At 40.2% G+C, this 24,368-nt stretch overlaps 1 protein-coding gene and 1 long non-coding RNA gene across 3 annotated transcripts in view; one reads left to right on the forward strand and one right to left on the reverse strand.

Annotated features, from left to right (window-relative positions):
• LOC123368522 overlaps positions 1–24,368 on the forward strand; it is an 80,274-nt gene that overhangs the window by 52,391 nt on the left and 3,515 nt on the right. The window contains exon 3 of the long non-coding RNA XR_006578807.1: positions 19,488–19,550. This is a non-coding gene — a long non-coding RNA (uncharacterized LOC123368522). The remainder of the gene's footprint in view (positions 1–19,487; positions 19,551–24,368) is intronic.
• SHISAL1 (shisa like 1) overlaps positions 1–24,368 on the reverse strand; it is a 366,253-nt gene that overhangs the window by 13,804 nt on the left and 328,081 nt on the right. For both annotated transcript variants that reach the window (XM_045013359.1, XM_045013367.1), the window contains 2 exons: positions 19,014–19,227; positions 2,301–2,600 (listed from right to left, as the gene is read on the reverse strand). In XM_045013359.1, the coding sequence (XP_044869294.1) occupies positions 2,301–2,600; positions 19,014–19,227 (514 nt within the window). The remainder of the gene's footprint in view (positions 1–2,300; positions 2,601–19,013; positions 19,228–24,368) is intronic.

Below are 24,368 nucleotides of genomic sequence, written 5' to 3' on the forward strand. Positions count from 1 at the left end.
TCCTCACCCCTACAACACACCTTTCAAGATCCATGTTTCCTATATATCCCCATCACAACATGTGGTATACCTCATCCAGTGCATCAAATGCCCCAACAACAACTATGTGGGTGAAACCAAACAATCACAGTACTCACAAATGAACCTATGCAGAAAAATGATAAAAGACAAAAATGCCCTGTCACCTGTGGGTGAACACTTTTTCACAAAGCAATCACTCCATATCTGATCAGTCCTCATCCTCAAAGGAAACTTGCATAATACCTTCAAAAGATGAGCCTGGGAACTTAATTCATAACTCTGCTAGATACTAAAAATCCTGGCTTCAACGGAGACACTGGTTTTATGGCTCTTTATAACAATTTGTAACCTCCTCCTCCTCCTTTGTCCTATGACTGTAGTGGTGTTAACTGCCCACTTCATATAGCTCAGTGGTTTGAGCATTGGCCTGCTAAACCCAGGGTTGTGAGTTCAATCCTTAAGGAGGCCACTTAGGGATCTGGGGCAAAAATTGGTCCTGCTAGTGAAGGCAGGGGGCTGGACTCAATGACCTTTCAAGGGCCCTTCCAGTTCTAGGTGCTTGGTATATCTCCAATCATTTCAAAGGGTCTCTTGCAACATGTGTTAACGCCTTATGCTTAACAATCTGTTCCATCTTCTATTCAGCTGTGACTCTCTGGTTGCCTTTTCCAGACCTGACTCTGTGAAGCATGAAAGCTTGTCTCTTCCACCAATTTCCCTCACAATTTTTATCTCATCCACCTTGTCTCCCTCATATCCTGAGACCAACATACTACAAAGAACCTTTGAGTCAGGCTGCTGAAGGCTAACTACCCTGGCTCCCAGCCTTAAAAGTTTTTTGTGATAAGGGCATTTTCCATCAGAAAATTCTTGACCAGCTCTACACATGTCTTTCAGTTAACTGTTCGCACCAACCCTATTCCAATGCCTGACCATACGCTCTGCACAGGAAGCAAAACAAACCCCAAAATGATCATTAATTTTTGCAACCCTTGATTGTTAACTTTTGTAACTCTCCTCCGCTGCCACTGTTGGAATGTTGTCTACATTCACAGTGCTATCCCTTTAGATTATAAATTCTTTGACTTGGGGCTCTTCCTTCTTATATTTCTGTAGAGCACCATATCCGCCCATGGCACCATACAAATAATAGATAATTTAAAAACCTTAAGTGCTATAGAACCTGTTGGTATTAAAACACATTTTGACATACATGTATACAACATGGCAGAAATAAATCCGTAGAAACATTTTTTTCCCTACTGTAACATACAGCTATATTTCTGTGGCTAAGCAGATAAGACATTAAGCTAGTTTTCACATTGTTTCTGTGTCTCAGTGGATAGTATGGATTTCTCACATCTCTAATTAAAACTGTTTTCCACTTCTTAGTGTTTACATTGAACACTTGGAGTTAATGTGTTTGGGTTTTTTTTTAACTGAAAACAGATTAATTGCTATACATGGCAAAACCTTTGGTACATTTAGAATTTTATTTGCATGCTAGATTAATAATTAACTCTTCAGTGGACACTGTAGAAGCAAAGATTGTAACCTTGTTTATATTTAGTTTCACAGAATTCATTATTTATTTTTTTATAATGTTGATACATAATATCTATGTTTATTTTAAAGTTTTTTTATTTTTATTGATTTAAATTGTAACAGTATGCAGAAATTATGGGAAGGTCAGACAATGCAGGGTATCAGACAATAATTATTTAATGACAGTAGATATTGAGATTCAAAAAGTTAAAGTTTTATCACTGTTAAAACACAAATTGTCAACATCACATGTCAAAATATACAAAGTAAATATTCTTAAATCAAACTAAGTTCTCAAGCAGCATTTTTCTTACGTGGCTGATCTGTATATTTTGATTATCAGTGGAAATATATTTTTGTTGGTTTGTGTGTACAGTGAAATTGACATTTAATGACATTTACCGTTAAAAATCTAATCCTTCCAAACCTATTTATATTCACACAGTACTGTAAATTTACTTACCTCCATTACCTCCAGCACACATTTCTCTAGAGACAATCATATTTTTATCATAATTTTCTATGAAGCTGATGCATTTCTTCTGAGGGGTAATTCTATAATGCAGTTCATACTGTAAAATTTATATGGTACGGATCCTCTGCTGATGACTTCAATTGAGCTATGCCAATATATACCAGCTGAGGATCTGGCGCATAATTGATAATGATGTTCCAAAAAGACAGCAGACTGTTTATACCACAAAAGAATATGGTACAAAAGTATCTTAACTTACCAGGCAGATGAACTCTGAAAAGACATCAAGGGTGGGTTTAAAGCATCTCCTTTTAAAGTATGTACTGCCTGTGACATTTGAGGCTGAGACTGAGGCTGAGTCTGTACTTGGCTTGGATGCTGAGCAGGGTTAATCCATCGGCTCTGTGCTTGTGTCATCCACTTTCCCTGGATTCCCCACCTTGCCAGGTAAAATTTGCAAATATCGTAGTTCATTGATGAGTAATATAAAAGGTCCAGTACCAGCAGGATCACAACAAAAAAGCCATAGATCCACACTCCTAACAACGCACTGTAATTGCTGGGGAGGAGGGGGAAAAAAGAAAACAACAAAGGAAATGATTTAACAGATCATTCACTGTCATCACTCTATTTACTTGGGGCGGGGGGTTGTTTGCTGGTTTGTTTGTTTGTTTGTTTTAAAAATAATCAGGATTTTCATCTAAGAGGAGCAGGTATTTTTGGTAGAGTAGGGTTAAGAGAGTAGTTACCCAAAATGCTGCAATTCACTAGTATAAAGTACATCAAAACTCAACATTGCAAAGAGCAGTGATTTTATAATAGAATTCATTCAATGAGTATAGAGGTGAAAACACATAGTAGACTTACGTGTAAATGTTGACATAGCTATAATATATTACATATATATATATATAAAAGTAAGGATCAGGATAGTTACCACCCTGCCATTGGCTTATAACAAAAGTGTCACAAAAAGCTTAATTGAATAAAGACAGAACAGAATGAGTAAAGATATCAAATAAAGTGAGAGAGAATAGTAGGGAGATAAAAGCAAAGGAGAGTGGAAAACACTGTTGAGACAGCAAGTTTAGCATTTTTTGTTTTTTTTTTAATCCTGATTGTTAGGTCTATTGGCATTTGGTATGGGAGCCTGGGGATTGGGAAAGAATTAGGCTAGAACAAACGTGCAGGTTTTGAGGAGGAATTTAAAGTGGGAGAATGGAGGCTGCTAGGTGTATGGGGGAGGAAGGTTGTTCCAGACAAAAGGGCTGGTGCAGGGTAGAGAGTGGGAAAAGAAAAAGAAGCAAAAGAGGAAGTAGATAGAGATGCAGAGTCTTGAAAACCCAAGTAATGCTGTAGGCATACATCATTTATGGGAATTCCAAATTATCTAACCCTGCCATTTACCCACCAGCACCCTGTTGAAAGCAGTGAAAGCAATGAATGTATTCAGTTACAGCTGCTGAGAGAAACTTTGACAGAACCACACAGAATGTGCAGTTCTGCTGAAATCTAAGTGTTCTGTCAAATTGGGTTGATTTCCCCCAAATGTTGTGATGGAAGAAAAACCAGGAAAAATGCTAACAATGTTGACATGTCCCATTCTGACAGTTTCAGAAGAAACTATTTGGAATTTGTGTTTTGAAATGACTGTTTTGAATGGTTAAATACTTTGTATTAATGACATATAATGCAAAACAAAAAAGTTGAAGTTGAAACAAAATGTTTTGTTTCCAGAATTTTTCCTTCCTTGAGAATTTTGAAATGTTTGGTTTTCAATCTGATTTGGGACGAAGCCAAATTTCAAAAAAATCTCAAAAATCCTTCACAAAAATGGTATACCATCCTCAACCTAGCTCTGTATTCAGTGACTTACTTCATTAAGCTATTCTGGTTGAAGGGGGCGGAGTCTTTGTAAGCAGTTCAAGGCAGGGTCCGACTTCTTTTTATATGTTTGTAAAGATGGAGGGGGGGGTGGGAGGGGGGAAATCTATTGCACTATGGGCCTGACCCATCTCCCACTGAAGTCAATGGGAGTCTCTCAAGGGGAATTTTGCCTCTGTTAGGGTTCAGGTTCAGGATCTTAAATTAAATAAATATCTAAAGACTAAGTAGTGGTATGATTCAAAGTCCAAAAACATGTGCTTGTGAACCAATGTAGCATGTTATAGCTACCCGAGATTTACTGTGCTAGCCTGCAAACACAATGCTTGCTTCCTGTATTTCTGTCAACGCTTCCAGCAAAGTTATCACATAATGAAACTGCATTATCAGTTGTGTACATTTCTATGTTATTCTAAACACACACACACACTGTTGTCCAGTGTGTCACACAGATTATGGCTGGACACCACAATTTGCCTTAAAAGGCAATCAAAAAATGAAAGCATTTTGAAGGCAGATTTTGTTATCCAGGAAATAGGAGACAAAAGATTCAAGAACATGCTCATATAACTTTTTAATTTTGTTTTAAATAAAAATTTCAGGTACAATTCTGAGTTCCTATCACATCAAGATTTAAAGGGCCCAATTCACCTCTCATTTATTATGGATTTACACTAGTGTAAACTTTAGTCACTTCAATGAAGTAACACTGGAATAAAGCAGGTGCTAAAGAGAGGAAGAACAGGCCCCTTAATGGGTCCTATGAGCGTGTAGTTTTAAAATTACAAATAAACACTGGGTGTTTAAGGCTGGGATTTCCAATAGAGTTTAGTATTAAATCTTCGGTGGGAATAGAGGTAGACCAGTGCTGAGTGTTTTTGAAAATCCCATCTGATCCTCTAAAAGGCCTATTCCTGTGAAGACTTGTGCATGTGCTTAACTTTATGAACTACGAGTAGGCCCTGGTAATTTTTGTAAGTCTTTGCAGGACTGGAGCCTAAAATATAACCTGAGAGGTTTGGGCAAAGATTTTCAATGCTCCTGATTTTTCAGTGGATATACTCTTGTTTACACTGGTAAAACTCTGGACTCACTCCATTAGAAAATGCAAGGGGAGTCAGGTGTGAAGGATTCAGGATGAGCTCCTATTCATTGTAATCATTGAATCTCACTGAAGTCACCAGGACCCACTTCTGGGAACAGAATTTGGCCCACAGTGGGAAGGAAAATGTATTTTTGTTTCCATAAAGTTAGAAATCGTGTCATTTATATGCTAGCAAGAACTTGGAGGCAGGAACATTACCTTTTCTTCTAGTTGTTTCATATGGACGTTTTAATGGTTGTGTTTAGGCATTTGTTTTGTCCATTAAAACTCGCTTAGTGAAAAATTAGGTCTATTTTGAGCACTTCAATTTAAAGCAACAATTTATTAATCATGCTGTATGTGGGTTCTCCATCTGTTCCTTGTAAATAACAGCTGTTTCTGACAAGTACAAAAATGAAACTGCATTATTTTAATTAAGATATAGTGGGACAACAGCATTGTTGAAGAAGCCTTGTGCAAATCACAGGCAATTAATAAATTATATGGGTTGTTCACAGGGAGAAACTCCATACATTGGTATGGTTTGTTACACATTATGATGGTGCAAAATATTAACTTTAATACACATAATATTGAAATTAAAGCTTTCACATGCATCAAGAAAAAACAATACTATGAAAAAATGTGTAAGATTATGTATTGTGCATTGTTGGGAGACAATGAGGTGTACCAGACAGCCCAGTGAACTGGGAATCAGAACAGCTCAGTTTCATTCTCAGTTCAGGGGACTGTTTTTTCCTTGGAGGGTTTGTCTACCTGGCCCCGTAGTGCACACTGCAGACATGTGAATTGCAGCATGCACCAAAGGGTTCAGGTTAACATAATCCTATTTGAAACAGAACTACATTAATGCGAACTAGGTACCTTCTAGTTCGTGCTAGCAGGGTCTGCACCAGGCAGCTAACATTCAGTGTGCACTGCAGCTCCCATCCCTGTAGTGTGCACTGTGAAGCCAGGTAGACAAGCTCTAAGTTTCACATTTCTAGTTAGTTTCACTACTCTCTAGTTCTCCTGTGCTTTCACGTGGATGCATTATCTGGGTTGCAAGGAAATATTTTAATTTCCATTAACATTTACACCAATATTCACATCCAGGTTTATGGTGGATTTCAAATCTCAGTAAGATTCAGGGCTATTTCGATTCAGTTCATTACATAAATTCCCTAGTCAAGCAATTCTGATGAGTGTTATTGTTCAGATTTGAAATCATGTTCTCTATCTTCGTTCCTTTGTGTCTTCCTAAGAAGTGCAAAGGTTTTCATTTTGAAGGTTCCTATTCAGGCCCATCATTAATTTTAATAATACAATACCTAAATCTGGAGCATAAATTACCTGACAGTGTTCTTTAACCTACTAACTAGAAGCAGGTTAACACATTGGCCTATTAGGAAAGCTCAATGACCCAATACTTTGGCTTTCATTCTAATACAGTATAGGCTTGATCCACAGTCCATTTGAAGTCAGTGAAAAGACCAAGCCTATGGCTACACTAGAGAAATTACAGCTGCACTGATGCAGCTGCACCGCTGTAAGCTCTCTAGTGTAGCCTCTCTAAGCCAGTGGGAGAGAGCTCTCCGTTGATTTAATTAATCCGCCCTCAACGAGTGGTGGTAGCTATGTCAGCAGGAGAATCTGTCCATACTAGTGCTTAGGTCGATGTAACTTCTGTCACTCAGGGGAGTGGCTTACTCACACCCCTCAGTGACATAAACTATACTGACATATAGCCTCAGAGGGTATGTCTACATTGCAATTAAACACCCAGGGCTGGCCTGTGCCAGTTGACTCGGTCTCGCAGGGCTCGGGCTAAGGGGCTGTTAAACTGTGGTATAGATATTCAGGTGGGAGAGTCCCAGAGTGTCTACACCACAGTTAAGCAGCCTATTAGCCTGAGCCCTGTGAGCTTGAGTCAGCTGGCCTGGGAGGTGTCTAACTGCAGTGTAGACTTATCATGAGTAACTTCAGTGGACTTTGAATCAGGACATGTGAGAGTGGGAAATACCTTTCTCATTTATCTCCACCCCTTCCAGTTTCAGAAGCCTACTGAGATTTTTACATTGGACCTTAGATACAAAAAGGACAGTCACTTTTGTTGTTCCTCCTTCCAAGATAATTTTGCACCAGATCCCTAGACTCTTCAGTCACCTAGCAAGTAGGATTGGACCAGAGCATTTTTAAAAAAATCAGAATCAGTAGCTTCTACTTGGCGTACATGAGCCTATGTGAAAAAATGGGGGAATCTACAATTCTGTCTTTTTTAAAAACACTTGCAAACAGCTTGATGCAGCTGTATAATTTATACGTAGGCAAACAGCCAGGGAGAGAGTTGTTTTCTGGACAGGGCTGATAATTACAGTAGTAATGCATTTCAGATTCTTTCTCTCAACCATACACAGATGGCTGATGATGGTTAGATACCTGTATAACTGAGGACGAGTGACTCTTTTGACATGTGTACTTCTTATGTGTGACCTTTCCTAATTCTATTTATCATATATGTTACAGAAAGAAAGGTCCCCAGAGCTACCTTTACGTTTTCTAGAGAGCCCATCAGCGTGGTATCCAAAGGCTAAATCCATAAAGTGACTTAAGCACCTAACTGCCACTGTAGGCTCCTCAGTCCAACATTTAGGCACCACTGAGATCCTCAAAACCCCTCTTCTTCTGGTGGGCATGATCAAAACTGCCTAAGTCCTAATGGTGCTGACTGCTTGGCACCCCAGCTCACACCTAAGCCCTGGCAGGATTCTCACCCTAGATGTTCCCCCACCCATCTCACCTACGGGGACAGGCCTGCTCAGAGCCCCGCACAAATGACAGCTGGGGTGACCAGCTCAGGAATTGTGTGTGTGCGCGTGCATCCCAGAATACCCAGTCGCCCAGTGATTAGGATCACCTGGACTGTGGGAGAGCTGTTTTCAAATCCCCACTCTGCCTGATTTGGAGAAGAGTCTTGGAAACCAGGTCTCCCTCTCCACACCCCCTTCAGGAGAGTGCTCTAACCCCCAGGGTATTCTGCTGTGGATCTCTCGCGATCTCTTCTGTTGAAGATGTTCTGCTTTGTATAAATAATTAAATATTAATTGGCCCAAAGAGAGATTGACACTATAGACTGGTGAGATACCATCAAAAGTGTCAGTCACTTGGGATATGGGAGACCCTAATTAAGTCCCTGCTCCAAATTCAGCAGAGTGGAGATTTAGAAACAGGTCTCCCACCAGGGCCGCCCAGAGGATTCAGGGGGTCTGGGGCAAAGCGGGGGAGCTGCGGCGCATGTACTCACCCGGCAGCGGTCCGGGTCTTTGGCGGCATTTTGGCAGCACAGGGCCCTTCAGTCGCTCCGCGTCTTTGGCAGCACTGAAGGGCCCCCCCCACCGAAATGCCGGCTGAAGACGTGGACCACTGCCGGACCAGGGCTCGAGGGGTCCCCTGCGGGGCCCAGGGTCTGGGGCAAATTGCCTCACTTGCCCCCCGCTCTGGGTGGCCGTGTCTCCCACATCCCAGGTGAGTGCCTCACCACTGGGCTATTGGCTACAAAGGGTAGATGGTCTCTCTCACTCTCTGTCTCTATTGTCTCCCCACCACTCGTTTTTCATGAGAAAGGGCTGACCTGGCTTAGGTCTCTAACTCCAGGAGAGATTAATTGTTGTGAATCCCAAATGGAGGTAGATGCCTAACTATCTTTGGGGCCAGGGCTTAAGCTCAGTTGATATGTATACAGTCTCTATTAGCTAGAGATCCTGAGGGACATCTAACCACTTTAAATAACTGTTTCAGAAAACTGGACATGCTAGGTTAAGAGAAGAGGTTTGCTCAGAGCTTGAGGGACAAGGACCACAGCAAATACGAGGATATAGGACGATCACAGGGGACATTTACTAAAACTTGGTGAACTATGAGTTTTGGTTAATCAGAGTTGTATGAAATTACAGGGTACAGGCATGCCCATAGGTAAAAATCACTCAAACATTTCCACTTTAAAGGGCTCGTTTCAGATGTCCATAGCTTTGTCAATCTCTCATATCTTTCCAAAGAAATTATGCATTGTATGTGTTCAGCCCATGAACCCTACTTTTTTTAAAGAACAAAGACAGTGGGAATCATCTTTTGGAAACTTCACATATGTGATGTATTTCAGAAAACCACATAACCAAACCATGTCCATAATTTAATTGTCAAAAGTGTGTCCCTTTTGGCTGCTGCTGACACAGCACCCCAAATGTATCCCGCTTCACTTGAACAGGAACTTTTGGGGAAAAGAATTCAGCTGTTTTTTTGAAAAGCTCACAGAATTCTTGCAGTATATTAAAAGAGAAGTAAAACTTTTCATAAACGGCTGGAGCATAATTAAATACATTTTCAGCACTACAGGGGCAATCTAATATAGAACCTCTACATTCTCCCGTTGAAGTTAGCGAGCGCTTTGCTAGACATTCTGCTACTTTAGCCTGTTTTCTCCATGCTGCTGAGTTCAAATACTATTCATGCAGCTTTGTAACAGTTCTCACTCTCATATGGGTATGTGGGCTATAGTCGACTACAAACTAACATCACCTCAAAAGTTCTCTGTATTGAAAGACTCACAGAGCACCGATTGGATGTCCTTAGCAAAAGCCTTAACTTTTTTTTTAAAACACATGGAAAAGAGATCCAATGGTGTGAGTGATCTAAACTGTAATGTAACCAGGTTAGAGACCAGCATTCATTTATCTAACAATTCCAAGTTGCTCTTCTGCAGATTAATTAAAACAGATGCAAGCTAGAACATTAGTTGCAACAGTGTGTAATCTGTAGTTATAATGCCCTTCTAGTCCACAGGAACAGAACAGACACATTCAGATCTCATGTAAGCACATGTACAGCTCATTACATCGAGTTTTAATCTAGCATATGTAGTCTACCTTAAGGGTCATGTACATACTGTACATTTTGAAACTAATTCACCATTTAAATGGTTGAGTTAATGAATAATGCAAAGCTGCTCTTTCAAGGACCTGAACCAAAGTTCATTGAAGTCAAAAGGATTTTTTCCATTGTCTTCAAGAGGCTTTGAATGAAGCCTCAAGAGAGCAGAGATATTTATTAGAGCCAGATTCTGCCACTTACTCATGTTGGGTAATACCTTACTCCATGAACAGTGCCACATTCAAAACATATTGGATGAGGTACTATGTCCAGTATTGTATCCTCCCAAGATAATCTACTCCTACCTGAGAAAATTAAGTTCAGGATCATTTATATTGATCACAGGGGTTTCCCCCCAGTCAGTTTGAGAAAGGAATTCTTGTATTACTGTTTAGACTCTGGATGCAAGTTTTAAGGCCACTGCTTTACAGAACTCTCACTCTAGTTTTCCCATTCATTCCAACAGAATATAGAGATAAAAGGACTAGATTCAGACCAAACCCTCTCGAAGGGTTGTGAGTTCAATCCTTGAGGGGGCTACTTAGGGATCTGGGGCAAAAATTGGTCCTGCTAGTGAAGGCAGGGGGCTGGACTTGATTGGTGACCTTACAAGGTCCCTTCCAGTTCGAGGAGATTGGTATATCTCCAATTATTACAATTACAAAAAGCTCTGAAATAGTAGAATACGAAGGCTGGGTTTTGTAAAAGAGACTAAGGAAACAAGGTGCCCAGCTCCCAGTAAAATTCATACCTCATTTTCTTAGGCTGTTTTGAAAATCACAGCCTGGGCCTACTTTCCCAACAAAGCCTACACTGTTCGTTACTTTTACTGCATTTTTCTTATTATCCTCAAGTTTATTATCCTCAAATTTGCATTTGTACTGTATGCAAAAGCAAGAAAGCAAAACATGATGCAGTGGGGAGGCAGAATTAGATCTGTCTTCCCATGTGGTTTTATGGCCACTCTCACTGTAGTATCTGAGCACATCACATACATTAATGTTATTTAGCCTCACTAAATCCTATCTGAAGTAGCAAAGTGCTATAATTCTCATATTACAAGTGGGGAAACTGAGGCACAGATAAACCAAATGACTTGCCCAAGGAAGTCACAAAGGAAGTTTGCTGAATTGAAACCCACTCTCCTGGGTCCGAGTCAAGTCTCTTAACTACCCTCACCTCCACCCTGCTGCACATTTCATAAGTGGAGTCCCAAAACTTTGGACTAAAGCATGTTCCTTTTTAGCTACAGCCCTGTGGCATTATTGTAACTGAACCATTGTCACTGTTTTTAACCAATAATTAGGGTTTATCTGCATACAATATAGCTGAATAAGGTTAATAAATATATTTAGGTATCATTTTCTCTGGTATCTTGTACTCACAATTACACGGGGCCATTTGTAGTAACATCAATCCAAATCTGACCACATATATAACGCCGCTGATGTTAGCATTGAAGCCAACAGGGCTATTTGTGGTGTAAATTATTACTCAGGATGAAAAAGGCTCGCAGAATCTGGCTGCAAGTAAGAACCCACAAGCTGGGAAGCATTTAAACAATAGGTTCTGAAGGAGATGCTGGATATATACTATGTGTGCCCTTTGTATGGGTATATGTACATGCACACATTTATATTTTATTATTTTGATCTCTGATCTTACATGAGACCAGAGGAAATGTATGTATTGAACACAGTACTATACATAGCAAGAATCACTAATCTTAGCTCTCATTAATCCCTTGCAATAAGCGTACACTCTACTTAACATCTAATCTTACAGACTCTATGTGGGCAAAACTTCCATTCCCTTCTGTTTGCAGAAGGGTTGCAGGAGCCTACAAACACTTATGGTTGCTTTATCAGGACACCTCCCAGGGAGCTGATTTAGCCTAATGACAGTTGCCTAGATTATCCCCTTGATTGCGTAAAGTGGCGGGAACTAAAGTGGTGACAATTCTGTTATAATGCCTCAAAACTGTCAGAGGAAAGGGAGCTGAGCTAGACTGGCATCATTACCTCTTTCACTGAACCTCTATGCTGCAAAGCCCCTCTGTGCTGCAAAAAACCCCACGCAGTCAGGGTTTGTGGCTAGGAGCAGTGAATAGAGGAACTGCCCAGTCAGAGGCGTGAAGCCAGGGAACAGACATGTTACAAGTACTGAACTCTGACAAACCTGTAGAATTTCATATTAAATTCTCAGAAGACAAAGGTCCAAATTCTCTCCTGGGTATAAACTGGCACAGCGCCACTGATTTCACTGGAGCTGCACCAATTTACACCAAGCTCAGAATTTGGCCCTTAATGTTTTAACATTGATGCTGGGTGACATTTTTTCAGCAGATTTTTTTTTTTGGCATCAAAAATGCATTTTCTGATACTCCGAAACTATTCATGTATTTGAACTGAATTTGACTAATAGTTTCAGCTGGGGAAAAAAATTCAAAGTAAAAATTTTTGTTTCAAAACATTTTCTTTTAACTTTTCATTTTGAAACAGTGTTTCAAATTCAAATTCAGCCAATTTTTTAAAAGGGTGAAAACACATGAAAAAGGCTGAATTGAAAGGGTGAAAACACATGAAAAAGGCTGAATTGAAATAAAAAACTGAAAAAAAAGTTTGTTTAGAGTTGACTGAAGCATTTTGATCAACTTCAAGCAAATTGAAAAACCAAAAAAATTCACTTTGAGTCAATCTGAAATGTTTCTTTTTTGATGTGTTGATTTGATGAAAATGTTTGAAAACATTGGTTTTGGTTCAAATCAAACCAGATTTTTTTTTCTGTTCCTCCCCTGAACTGAAAAAATCCATTATTCACTATGCTCTAATTAACACGTTGGGATTTTCTGCTCAGCACTGGGGAGAGCGTTAATTGGTGAGTAGGGAGGAGTATAAAAATATTGCTCGACCATGCAGGGATGTAATCAGGAAAGCCAACGCACAAATGGAGTTGCAGCTAGTAAGGGATGTGAAGGGTAACACGAAGGTTTTCTACAGGTAAGTTAGCAAGAAGAAGAAGGTCAGGGAAAGTGTGGAACATTTACTGAATGGGGGAGGAAACCTAGTGACAGATGATGTGGAAAAAACTGAAGTACTCAATGCTTTTTTTGCCTTGGTCTTCACAGACAAGGTCATCTCCCAGACTGCTGCACTGGGCAGCACCGTATGGGGAGGAAATGAGCAGCCCTTGGTAGTGAAAGAACAGATTAAGGATTATTTAGAAAAGTTGGACATGCACATGGGCTGGATGCAATGCTGAGGGAGTTGGCTGATGTGATTGCAGAGCCATTCGCCATTATCTTTGAAAACTCCTGGTGATCGGGGGAGGTCCTGGAAGATTAGAAAAAGGCAAATATAGTGCCCGTCTTTAAAAAAAGGGAAGGAGGAGAATCTGGGGAACTACAGACCAGTCAGCCTCACCTCAGTCCCCTGAAAAATCATGGAGCAAGTCCTCAAGGAATCCATTTTGAAGCACTTGGAGGAGAGGTAGGTGATCAGAAACAGTTAACATGGATTCACCAAGGGCAAGTCATGCCTGACCAACCTGATTGCCTTCTATGATGAGGTAACTGGCTCTGTGGATATGGGGAAAGCAGTGGACGTGATATATCTTGACTTTAGCAATCCTTTTGATACGGTCTCCCACAGTATTCTTGCCAACAAGTTCAAAAGTATGGATTGGATGAATGGACTATAAGGTGGATAAAAAGCTGTCTAGATCATCAGGCTAAACAGCTACTGATCAATGGCTCCATGTCTAGTTGGCAGCCAGTATCAAGCAGAGTACCTCAGGAGTCGGTCTTGGGGCTGGTTTTGTTCAACCTCTTCATTAATGATCTGGATGATGAGATGGTTTGCACCCTCAGCAAGTTCACGGATGATACTAAGCTGGGGAGAGAGGTAGATGCACTGGAGGGCAGGGATAGGGTCCAGAGTAACTTAGACAAATTGGAGGATTGGGCCAAAAGAAATCTGATGAGGTTCAACAAGGACAAGTGCAGAGTCCTGCACTTAGGATTGAAGAATCCCATGCACGCTATAGGCTGGGGACCAACTGGCTAAGTGGCAGTTTTATGGAAAAGGACCTGGGGATTACAGTGGATGAGAAGCTGGATATGAGTCAACAGTGTGCCCTTGTTGCCAAGAAGGCTAATGGCATATTGGGCTGCATTAGTAGGAGCACTGCCTGCAGATCCAGGGAAGTGATTATTCCCCTCTATTCACAGAACTGGTGAGGCCACATCTGGAGTACTGCGTCCAGTTTTGGGCCCCCTGCTACAGAAAGGATGTGGACAAATTGGAGAGGGTCCAGCAGTGGGCAACAAAAAAGATTAGGGGGCTGGGACACATGACTTACGAGGAGAGGCTGAGGGAACTGAGCTTATTTAGTCTGCAGAAGAGAAGAGTGAGGGGGGATTTGACAGCAGCCTTCAACTACCTGAAGGGCGGTTTCAAGGATGGAGCTCGGCTGTTCTCAGTGGTGGCAGATGACAGAACAAGGAGAAATGGTCTCAAGTTGCAGTGGGGGAGGTCTAAGTTGGATATTAGGAAAAAGTATTTGACCAGGAGGGTGGTGAAGCACTGGAATGGTTACCTAGGGAGGTGGTGGAATCTCCATCCTTAGAAGTTTTTAAGGCCCGGCTTGACAAAGCCCTGGCTGGCATGATTTAGTTGAGGTTGGTCCTGCGAGCAGGGGGTTGGACTAGACCTCCTGAGGTCTCGTCCAACCCTAATATTATATGATTCTATGGTAAGAATGTTAGAGAGCCAATGGCAGCACTGCTCCTGTGTAAGCCATGTTGCTGGGAGAAGGGTGACCCGGAAATAATATGGGGGTGAGGGGTCTGGCTCTCCATGTTGATACCCCGAGGTCTCTGGGATTTCCCTATAGATCTTGTGATATCTTCATGGTCAGAGAACAGAAACTCCCTTCCCCTTCCGTAGACTTGCAAACTCCTTCCCCCGAGAGGGTGATGTAGGGAGGAGTTTCCAGGAAACTCCTTGGAACGCCATACAATGACATTTACTGATTTTTCCAGATTAGATTTTCCCTCCTACAGATTTCTCCATGGGAGAGAATGGTAATAACTTCCTCTGTTTAGCTGGGACAGTATGAGTAGTGTCATGAGTTTAAAAACTGTTTTCTGAGCTCTGATTCTTTTAATAGCAAAGCTGCTGAAATGATATGAAAGGAAGAAGAAATAAAGAGCAAATAAAGATGAAATACAGTGGGTATCAATTTTTTTCAAAACTGTACAGTATTTTATCTTAAGCCTTTTCGAATGGCATCTTCTCTTAACTGGGATAATGAATACTCCATAGGGATGTCTCAGTTATGAGACTCTCTCATATATGCTGTACATCTTAATTTCTGCCGATGGGAATCTTGACCAGGTAAATAAAAGTGGCCAGATACTCACAGCTAGTGCAAATCATAGTTGAGGATCTGATCTAAAAGCAGAATTTTCCAAATGCAGAAACTATTTAAATGATGGAATAAACTGCTGTCACATCTCGCAATTCTTTTCTTACCAGCTTATATTAATGGATATTACAAACTATAAGTCTGTGCCATCAAAAGTTTTAACCAGATATAGCCCAATATTCTGCACCTACCAAAATGTATTAATCTTTATGGTAACAGAACAAATGTAAATGAACCTGGCTGACATTATATGATGTGACATTAGAAGAGTGATATAAGCTTCTGGAATCCCATGAGAAGGGCTCCAATTCATTTGTTTGTATTAGTTTGTTCCACAATTGTACTATAAAACAAGATGTGCCTTTAGATGGTACTAAGAATGGAGAAGGGGGAAAATAAAGCAAAAAAGATTTCTCCAATGTTATCTTTTAAAACCACAATCCTCAGCTGTAAATTCATTGCTCTTCACGCCCTCATTCTCCACAGTTACTGAGGACACAATGTTTCATGAAAGCCTTCTTTCAATGATGTGTGAAATTATGTCTACACAAACAATCCTTTTCATAGCTGGCTTTCATTTAATAGAGGACACTGGTGACAGGGTAGTTTAATTGTAAATTGGCTCTGTCTATATTAGAGTCCAAAAAAAATGTTAACCAGAACAATGTTTAATCTTACTAGCAGAGTCCTAACACAGTTCCCTATGGGTATGTCTATGCTACAGCTGAGAGCAATCCTCTCAGGGCTTGTCTATACTCAAAACACTGCAGCAGCACAGCTGCACCTATAGCACTTCAGTGTAGACACTACCTATGCCAATGGGAGAACCATTCTCCTAAAGAGGTGGCAGCTAGGTCAGCTGAAGAATTCTTCCATCGACCTAGTGCTGTTTACACCGGGGGTTTGTTTGTTGTACTGTGTCTCCCAGGGGTGTGAATTTTTCACACCCCTGAGCAATGTAGTTATACCGATGTAAAACCCTGATGTAGACCAGGCCTCAGTCTAGGTAGACAGACAGCAGTGTGGATGTTGTGGCTCAGGCTGTCAAGCCTGACCACCTTGACTGCTACTTTTAGCTCACTAGCTGCTAGCCTGTCTACCTGGGCTGGGAGGCTCACTCCCAGCTGCGGTGTAGACATATCCTGTGCTACTCTCCCTCCCTCCTCACAATGGGCCTGTTCAAAAGCTCATTTAAGTTATAAGAAAGACTCCTATTGAAGTTAGTGGGCTTTGGGTAAGGCTCTCTATATAGACTGGAGGGCAAAGCTGCAGGGGAAAGTACTGAAGTTTCACATGGATGGAGGAAGCAGCAATGCGGGATTCTCCTTCCCCTTCTACATAGCGGTCAGTATTCTTTCCACAAAAAATGTACATGGCTGAAGCAGGAGCGGCAGGGATTGGGAGGAAGAGCTGGAGAATTACTGCTATAAAGCAAGATGTTTCCTTTTTTCCCTGCTAGGATTAATGCCACATAAAAAAGAAAAAGGTGGGAGGGGCAGGAGGAGATTCATTAATGCCGTTTAACTACCCCTCCATGATCTGACCGCGTGGGTGGGAATTGACTTTGTTATTTTTGCCTGGGAGAACTCGTCTGAGTTCCTGACCAGGAAGTCTCAAGACTGCGGCCAGAGTTGCTCATAGAGCTCTAGCTTCCACTCATTTTCCTGACCCTGACCAATCCCTTCACATTCCTGATAGTCCAGTAGGTTTCAAGGAGAGGTAGACTGGCTCAGCTGCAGCACTGCTCAAGTCATGGTCCTGGGACTTCTATCTTTTTAATTCTTCTTCTACTGTGCATGATTTTACACATGTAGGGTACAATTCACCCCTGTGCAGATGTGCAGCACAAACTTATGCACCACTGAGTCCCAGTCCAAACCTGAAAATAGGACTTCTGTGGTACATGACCCTTTTGCTGGTTCTTGGCACTGGAGTGAATTTCACCCATAAGGAATATGGAAGTAACACGTTCCCTGGCAAAGCTGAATGATTTGTTAATTATTATTGTTAGATATATAAATAGCGGTGCTTATCAAAGGCTCTAGGCTTCTATAAGTAACAAAAACAAAATTAGATTGCCAACAGGGACCCCAAATTACCCTCTCTCCCATATGCTACCAATTTCTCTCTTTAGAGCACTGTTCATAAATAACAGGCTAAAGAACATTTCAGCTAAATTGCCTAAGTAATCCAAAATAAACTAAACAAATTTGAAGTTGGCCACAAGAATAAACAACCCATGAATGAACCTCACACAATGCTTTGCAAGTTTTTCTCTAAAGGTGTAACAAACTTGGTGGTAGTGAACAGTTTCTGGTGAACCGCTTTAGTAAAAATATAAGGCTAGATTCTGTCATGCATCCAAGGCCTGGTCTGTGGACAGTTTTTATACTGGTATAGTTGTTTTGGTTAGAGATTTGATTTTTTTTTTAACTGAGACATCTAGCGTGGATGCTCTTATACCAGTATTAGCTTCTTCTCATATGGGAATAAGCTATACTGAGATAAAGCACCTTAAATACTGATATAACTGAGACCACACTAGAGGTATTGTATTGTTTTAATTAGACAGGCATAGTCAGTGGTACAACTTTGTGTGTAGACAAGACCCTCTCAGTACAGTAGTGTGAGGGGGCTATTAAGGAGGCATAACTAGCTCTCTGATTCTGCTTGCCCGGGCACCACTGAGACTTAAAATAGTCTAATTTATGTCAGGAGAATGTAATCTCAAAGGGACCTACAGCACTGCCCCTGCTCCCATAGAAGTCAATGGCAAAACTCCCATTGACTTCAATGGTGCATGATCAAGACCTAAGAATCATACACTAGCTGAAAACTGGTGCAATGACGCTCCCTACCACTCCTTCTGAAACTGAAACCTTCCCTCCCCTGACATTGCCCCTAAGCCAGGATGAGGGGGGGCAGTTATCCCAGGAGCTGACTCTGCTGGGTTTATCTCAGTTGAGAGCTCCACCCTTCATCAGGAGAATTCAATCATGGCAAGAATGCTTGAGTAGTGCAAAGGAGCCAGTCTGGACCTGAGAATCTTGCTCCCACAGCATTGGCAGTCCATAATTCAGGATCTACTTACTACCTTGTCGGTTTTTCTGCAAAAGTTCTTATTTTCTATTTTTAACAATAGGCCACAGAGCTGCTTTTAAAAAGAGAATGTGGAAAAGGATCTCAAGCAGCAGACAAGGTGATTAAACAACCAAGTGCATTTTGCCGATCAAGCTCAGTGATTGCAAGTCATTAATATGCAAAACATGCACAAATTCAAAATAGCAATTATCCATGCAAAACATTTGGGATGATCTGAAAAATGTCAACTTGCCTTTCTCTTGCTATCACTTGTTGGGGTTTTCAGATACACATTTAAACACGGTTTTGTCCAATTTTGGGGGGAGAAACAGCCTATATGCTTATAAAATTTACATACATGCTCTTAGGAATTTATATAATGGGCATCAAAGCTATAGAAGCAAAGGTAAACATCCCTTTCATGAGAAGTAGACTTGTACAGAAGAGCTTCTAGGAACGAAATGTGTATGTACAATTATTCTAATTGCTTCCATCATTAAATATATCTTACATTATGTGATTAGACTAGGAATAATTTGGTAAAGAGTACTTTATAACTCATTTACTTACTTATGCATATATCCATCTGCATTCCCCGTTAGGTTCATCTGCATAACAGTCTGAAATTCTGTCTCATTGCAGCAGTATTTAAATACCGTGTTGTTATGGTGACAGCAGAAGATGTAAGATTTATTGTCAGAAAGACGTGGGCAGTGAAAACCAAAGTGGTAGCGGCCTTTGTAGTCTGTATATGGCTCACAGACACGAAAATGTGCAGACAATGCTGTAAAACAAAGATCGATATTGTCTTTGTGAGTCATATGTGTTAGTTGCATGTCACATCCATTTTCATTTTTCTGTTAATTTTAAACAATATTTCCCCTGGCTTCTGAGAAACAGTAATCATGTATTTTAGGAGTTTCAACCTCATAATATTTGATATGACTACTGACAGCATGAAAAGCATTTTTGTGACATTTTCAATTTTGAGTTACTATGTTTCTGACTTTTTTTTAAATTTTAATTCATTTATTTTTTAAACAGAAGAGAAGAAATGATGTCCAGAACTACCACAATCTTGGACAGCAGGGAACACTAAAATATTAAGTACATATCTTCAACTATGAAGTTTTAAAATTATGGGATATCAGCAAAGCTAGTTTAAGATTTTTCTGGGATGATTTTATTATCAGCAAAGAAAAAAACATACATGCAAACTGAAATAAGAGTCCAAAGGTACATGATTTACAGTGGCTGTTATTAATGTGTCAGAAACATCTGCGCTACTGTAAAGGTCATTATTTTGATAGGCATTGATCTGCTAAAAATAATAATTAAAAGATATTACCATGCTAACAGAGCTGAACAACTGTGAATATACAAATATCTAGAACAAGAGCAATGGAAACACAATTACTATTCAGATCTTAATTTTTTTTTAATTTAAATCCTCATGTAAAGCATGTATTATGTCTCTCAAACCATTTTCCAGGTTTTTATTACACTGGTTTTGCTGGCCAATTCTCTTGAAAGAAAGAAATCATCTCTGTATATTTCCCCAGAATGTGGGCTCTAGGCTAATTGTTGTGTGGTGGTTAGTATGCCTTGTAGCAGTTTGAGGGCTGTAGCTAACCCCCAGCTCTCACACATTGGCACTACTTTAATTTATTTAGGGTTTATATTATGGTAGTGCCTTGAAGCTACATCTCAGTTTACACACACAGTCTCTGCCCTTGAAGACCTTACAGTCTAAATATAGACCACAGACAAAATATGGGAGAAACAATGTATTTTTATTCTGATTTTACAGAACTGAGACAGACATACTATGGACTGCTGTACACACAAAGTTACACCAATCAATTAAGGTGTTATTTTAAACTGATTTAGTTAACTGGTGCAACTGTGTGCATGGACACTCATATTTTTATATTTGTTTGAAAATTGGGATAACGATTCTGACCTTTTTTGTTAAATCGCTTTGAGATCTTCTGTTGAAAAGCTCTATATAAGAGGTAGGTGGTGGTCTCATTATTACTTATTATTATTATTGTGTCAGTTTACCAATATAGAGTGTACACACAAAGGTTTGCACCAGTATAACTAAACAGGTGTATATTTGGCTGTAGACAACACCTGAGTGAATTAGGTGCCAATAGAAATCTAAGAGAAATGAGTGCATTTCAATCCTGGCATTACTCCTTTGCTATGATCTACTGCAAGGAAGAATATGCCATTTTGTGATTAAGGTCACAGCTGTGGAACTCAGAGGTTCTGAGGAGAGCTGGTCGAAAACCAGAATTTCCATCCTGTAGAAAATTCTGATATTTTGACATCTATTTTTATCCTGAATCAGGGTGAATATTTGAAATATCAAAACTTTTCATGGAATTGAAAGTTCAGGAAAATTTCAATCAGAAAAATGTAATTTAGACATTTCTAATCTAAGTGAAATGTTTTGACATTAGCTAACCAAAATGTTTCTATTTGGTTTATTGAACTGGACTAAAACATTTAATTTCAATGTACTTCAACATGAATCTGTGTCCAACTGAGCAGCCATGTTGCTTCATAGGAACTATAGTTTGAGTGTCTCATGCTCCCATTCTATACGGGATGGGCTCCCCAGCTGGACTACTTGTCCTGTGATGCATCACTTTGATTCAGCCAGAGAGAAGACTGCAGTACATCATGGGGCCATTTAGGGATCTGAGGCAAAAATCTGTCAGGGACAGTACTTGGTCCTGCTGTGAAGGCAGGGGACTGGACTCAATGACCTTTCAAGATCCCTTCCAGTTCTATGAGATTGGTATATACACTATCCATATACATATGTCTGATCTTTTTTCATTCAAACCTACTGAGATCTTACCCTGAATAATATCTCATGACAATGAGTTCCACAAAATAATTTATATGTAATTGTGTATGTGTAAAAAAAATTGTTCTCATCAATTTTACATTTATCACTTTTCAGTTTTAGTGATCTTCTCCTTGTTCATGTATTATATGAGAGGTCCCATAGGAGGACCCAATTTACCTTCTCTATACCAATGGTTTTATTGAAATGTTTAAGTTACCTCCTACAGAGGTGAAAGATATAACATACTTTTTCTGAAGTGGAGTAGCATATGTAAATCTCCACCACATTACTACTAATAATGTGAGGCGGCTATATCCTCCTATCTCTGTGCATGCACATTTCTAGGGCAGAATAGACTGTCAGGCATTGAATGATTGATTTATGCTGGTCTTTCAGAGTTTATTTGAAATATGTTCAGAAAAATAAGCAGCCAATGTAACTAAAATGTCTGAATATGCAGACCAATGTAATGCTGTTTTCATAGATTTTGTTAGCTAGCTCTGGAGAATATTGCTATAAGTTTAGTACCAAGTTGGTGTAGAAGTATTTTATTTTATTTGTTTTGAACACTGATGCTTTCGATCAGAGGCAGGTGCTCGTTGTAACAAAATATATACCATTCACTTGCTATGCTGTGATTGTTTAAAGATAGACATGACCCCTTTCAAGTATAAAAGAAAATGATTGTGAAGTGCAAAAAATTTGCCAAGTTTTGTATGTTAGAGGGGTCAGAGCTGGAATCAAGAATCAGAGCAGGGTTGGAGCAAGAGTGAGGCTGGAGCAGGCTAAGGCTTGTGGAGTCTGTTAGCACTATCAGGTAGGGAAGAGTCTCTAGCCATGAAGTGACGTTGAGCAAACTGATCTGCTGTTTCTCCTTTGAGAGTTATATACCTGCCCTGAGAGGCACCAGACTGGCTCTGGGCTTGTGGATTGGCTGGAGCCTAACACAGGAATGATTCATCACCCTGTGTGGCTTAATCAGGCACTAGTTCAGGGATGACTCATCACCTCCCATTAGGGCACTCATCTGGGATACAGGAAAACCAGGTTCAAGGCCCTGCTCTGCCCGGGCTAACCACTAGGCCAAATCAGGCAGAGCAGAGCCTTGGACCTGGGCCCTAGGAGAATGCTCTAAGCAGTGGGTTACTGGCTATTCTGGGGTGAGTCACTCTCTTCCATCCTGGAGCTGAGGGACCTTTTGTTTCACCAAAACCATTGTGTTTCAGCAAAAAAGTTTCAATTTTGATGAACTGGCATTTTCTGACAAAAAAATGTTTGTTAAAAAATTCCTGACCAGCCCTAGTTGCAATTTTCCTACTCTGCTACCACCTTTTCTAGCAGAGGTCAAGCCTGCCTGTCCTTACCATAGGGCCTCCTTTTCATTCCTATTCCCACCTATTCAGACACCTTTCTGCCTGCTGGCAAGGAGCTGCATCTCTTTTCCTAGGCCAGACAATACAGCTGAAGCTGCTCAGTCTAGGTCTATACTATTCTGGTTCTTCTACCAACCCCATCATCTTGTTATTTGAACTTTCCAGCTGTTTCTCTACCCCCATTGCTGCTGCTTCCCTGTCTGCCAGGCTCTCCAAAACAATGTCCCCAAAACTGCTGTCAGTTCATTGTCATCCCAGTCTTTGTTATCCGTGCCTTGTGGTTGTGATCAGAAACTATGCCCTTAATTATCAGAGGGGTAGCTGTATTAGTCTGGATCTGTAAAAAGCTACAAAGAATCCTGTGGCATCTTATAGACTAACAGAAGTATTGGAGCATAAGCTTTCGTGGGTGAATATCCACTTCGTCAGATGCATGTGTCAGACATGCGTCTGATGAAGTGGGTATTCACCCATGAAAGCTCACACTCCAATACTTCTGTTAGTCTATAAGGTGCCACAGGACTCTTTGTCCCTATGCCCATAATGATTATTAGATATGATCTTCAAATATCCTTGTTTTTCTATATTCTACTTTTTAATAGATCATGGTGCTTGAAATAAGGCACCATCTTACATAGAAATCTTTCTATTAGGTCTTCATTCCTCTTCAAGTATGAAATTAACATAATTGCAGTAAAAAGCAGAATCCTGTAGTTCTTTCATTCAAATTATGCAAAGCCAGTAGTCTCCCTTTACAGAATCTGGGGCATAGGGGCCATACATTGTATCTATATCTGAGTTGATTACATAGATAAACACAAGTTGCCCTGTAATTACTATGGTTATCAACAAAGTTACTATGGACCTTTGTTACTGTGATGCTGCTACAAAATTAACATGTTTCCATTGTTTTAGGCAACTTGCCATTTATGTGAAAGGAGGCCAAGAAAACACTCTCAATTGTGTTAATGCTTTGTAAAGGCTGGGGATAGAATTTTAAAAGGTACTTGGCACTGGCTAACACCCTTCCCAATGGTTAAAACTCTCACTGACTTCAGTAGACACAGACTTAGGCCAGCACCGAATGCTTTTGACAATCCTACCTGGGGTACATAAATTAAAGCTGCCATTATCATTTTAAACACCCATCCTGCAGCATAGCACCATGCACCATGAGAAATGTCAAAAAATAATAAAGGAACTATGAGAGGATAAGGTACTCATGCATAAACAAATAAAATAAAATGCTAGAATAGTACCTGGTATTTATCAATGATTTATATAATATGCAGAAATCCTATGTAAACAGGATCAAATCAAAGACATATTTCTTTACAGACAGCATGTCCCCTCCCTCCAAAGAGACCGTGTCAGGGCTGAAAAAGGCTAAATATATTAAATTCAGACCTAACAGGTTTGTTTTGGTTTGAGGCTAGATGTTGGTGTGACACATATAAAATCTATCCTCAAACCAAAGCAAAGCTGAACCATTTTTATGAACAGTCAAGGTATAACATTAACGTTGCAAAGTAAAATTCTCAAAAGCCAGTAAATATGAACATTATGGCAGAGGTACAAACTTTACGCTATCCCTGTGCATATGCATATGAAATAGTCTTTATTAATATGACATGCTGTTTCTGAGATAGATGATAATATATTTTTTCCTACAATGTAGGTCAACATGTG

Source organism: Mauremys mutica, chromosome 1 (genome assembly GCF_020497125.1).
Source record: "Mauremys mutica isolate MM-2020 ecotype Southern chromosome 1, ASM2049712v1, whole genome shotgun sequence".
NCBI lineage: Eukaryota > Metazoa > Chordata > Testudines > Geoemydidae > Mauremys > Mauremys mutica.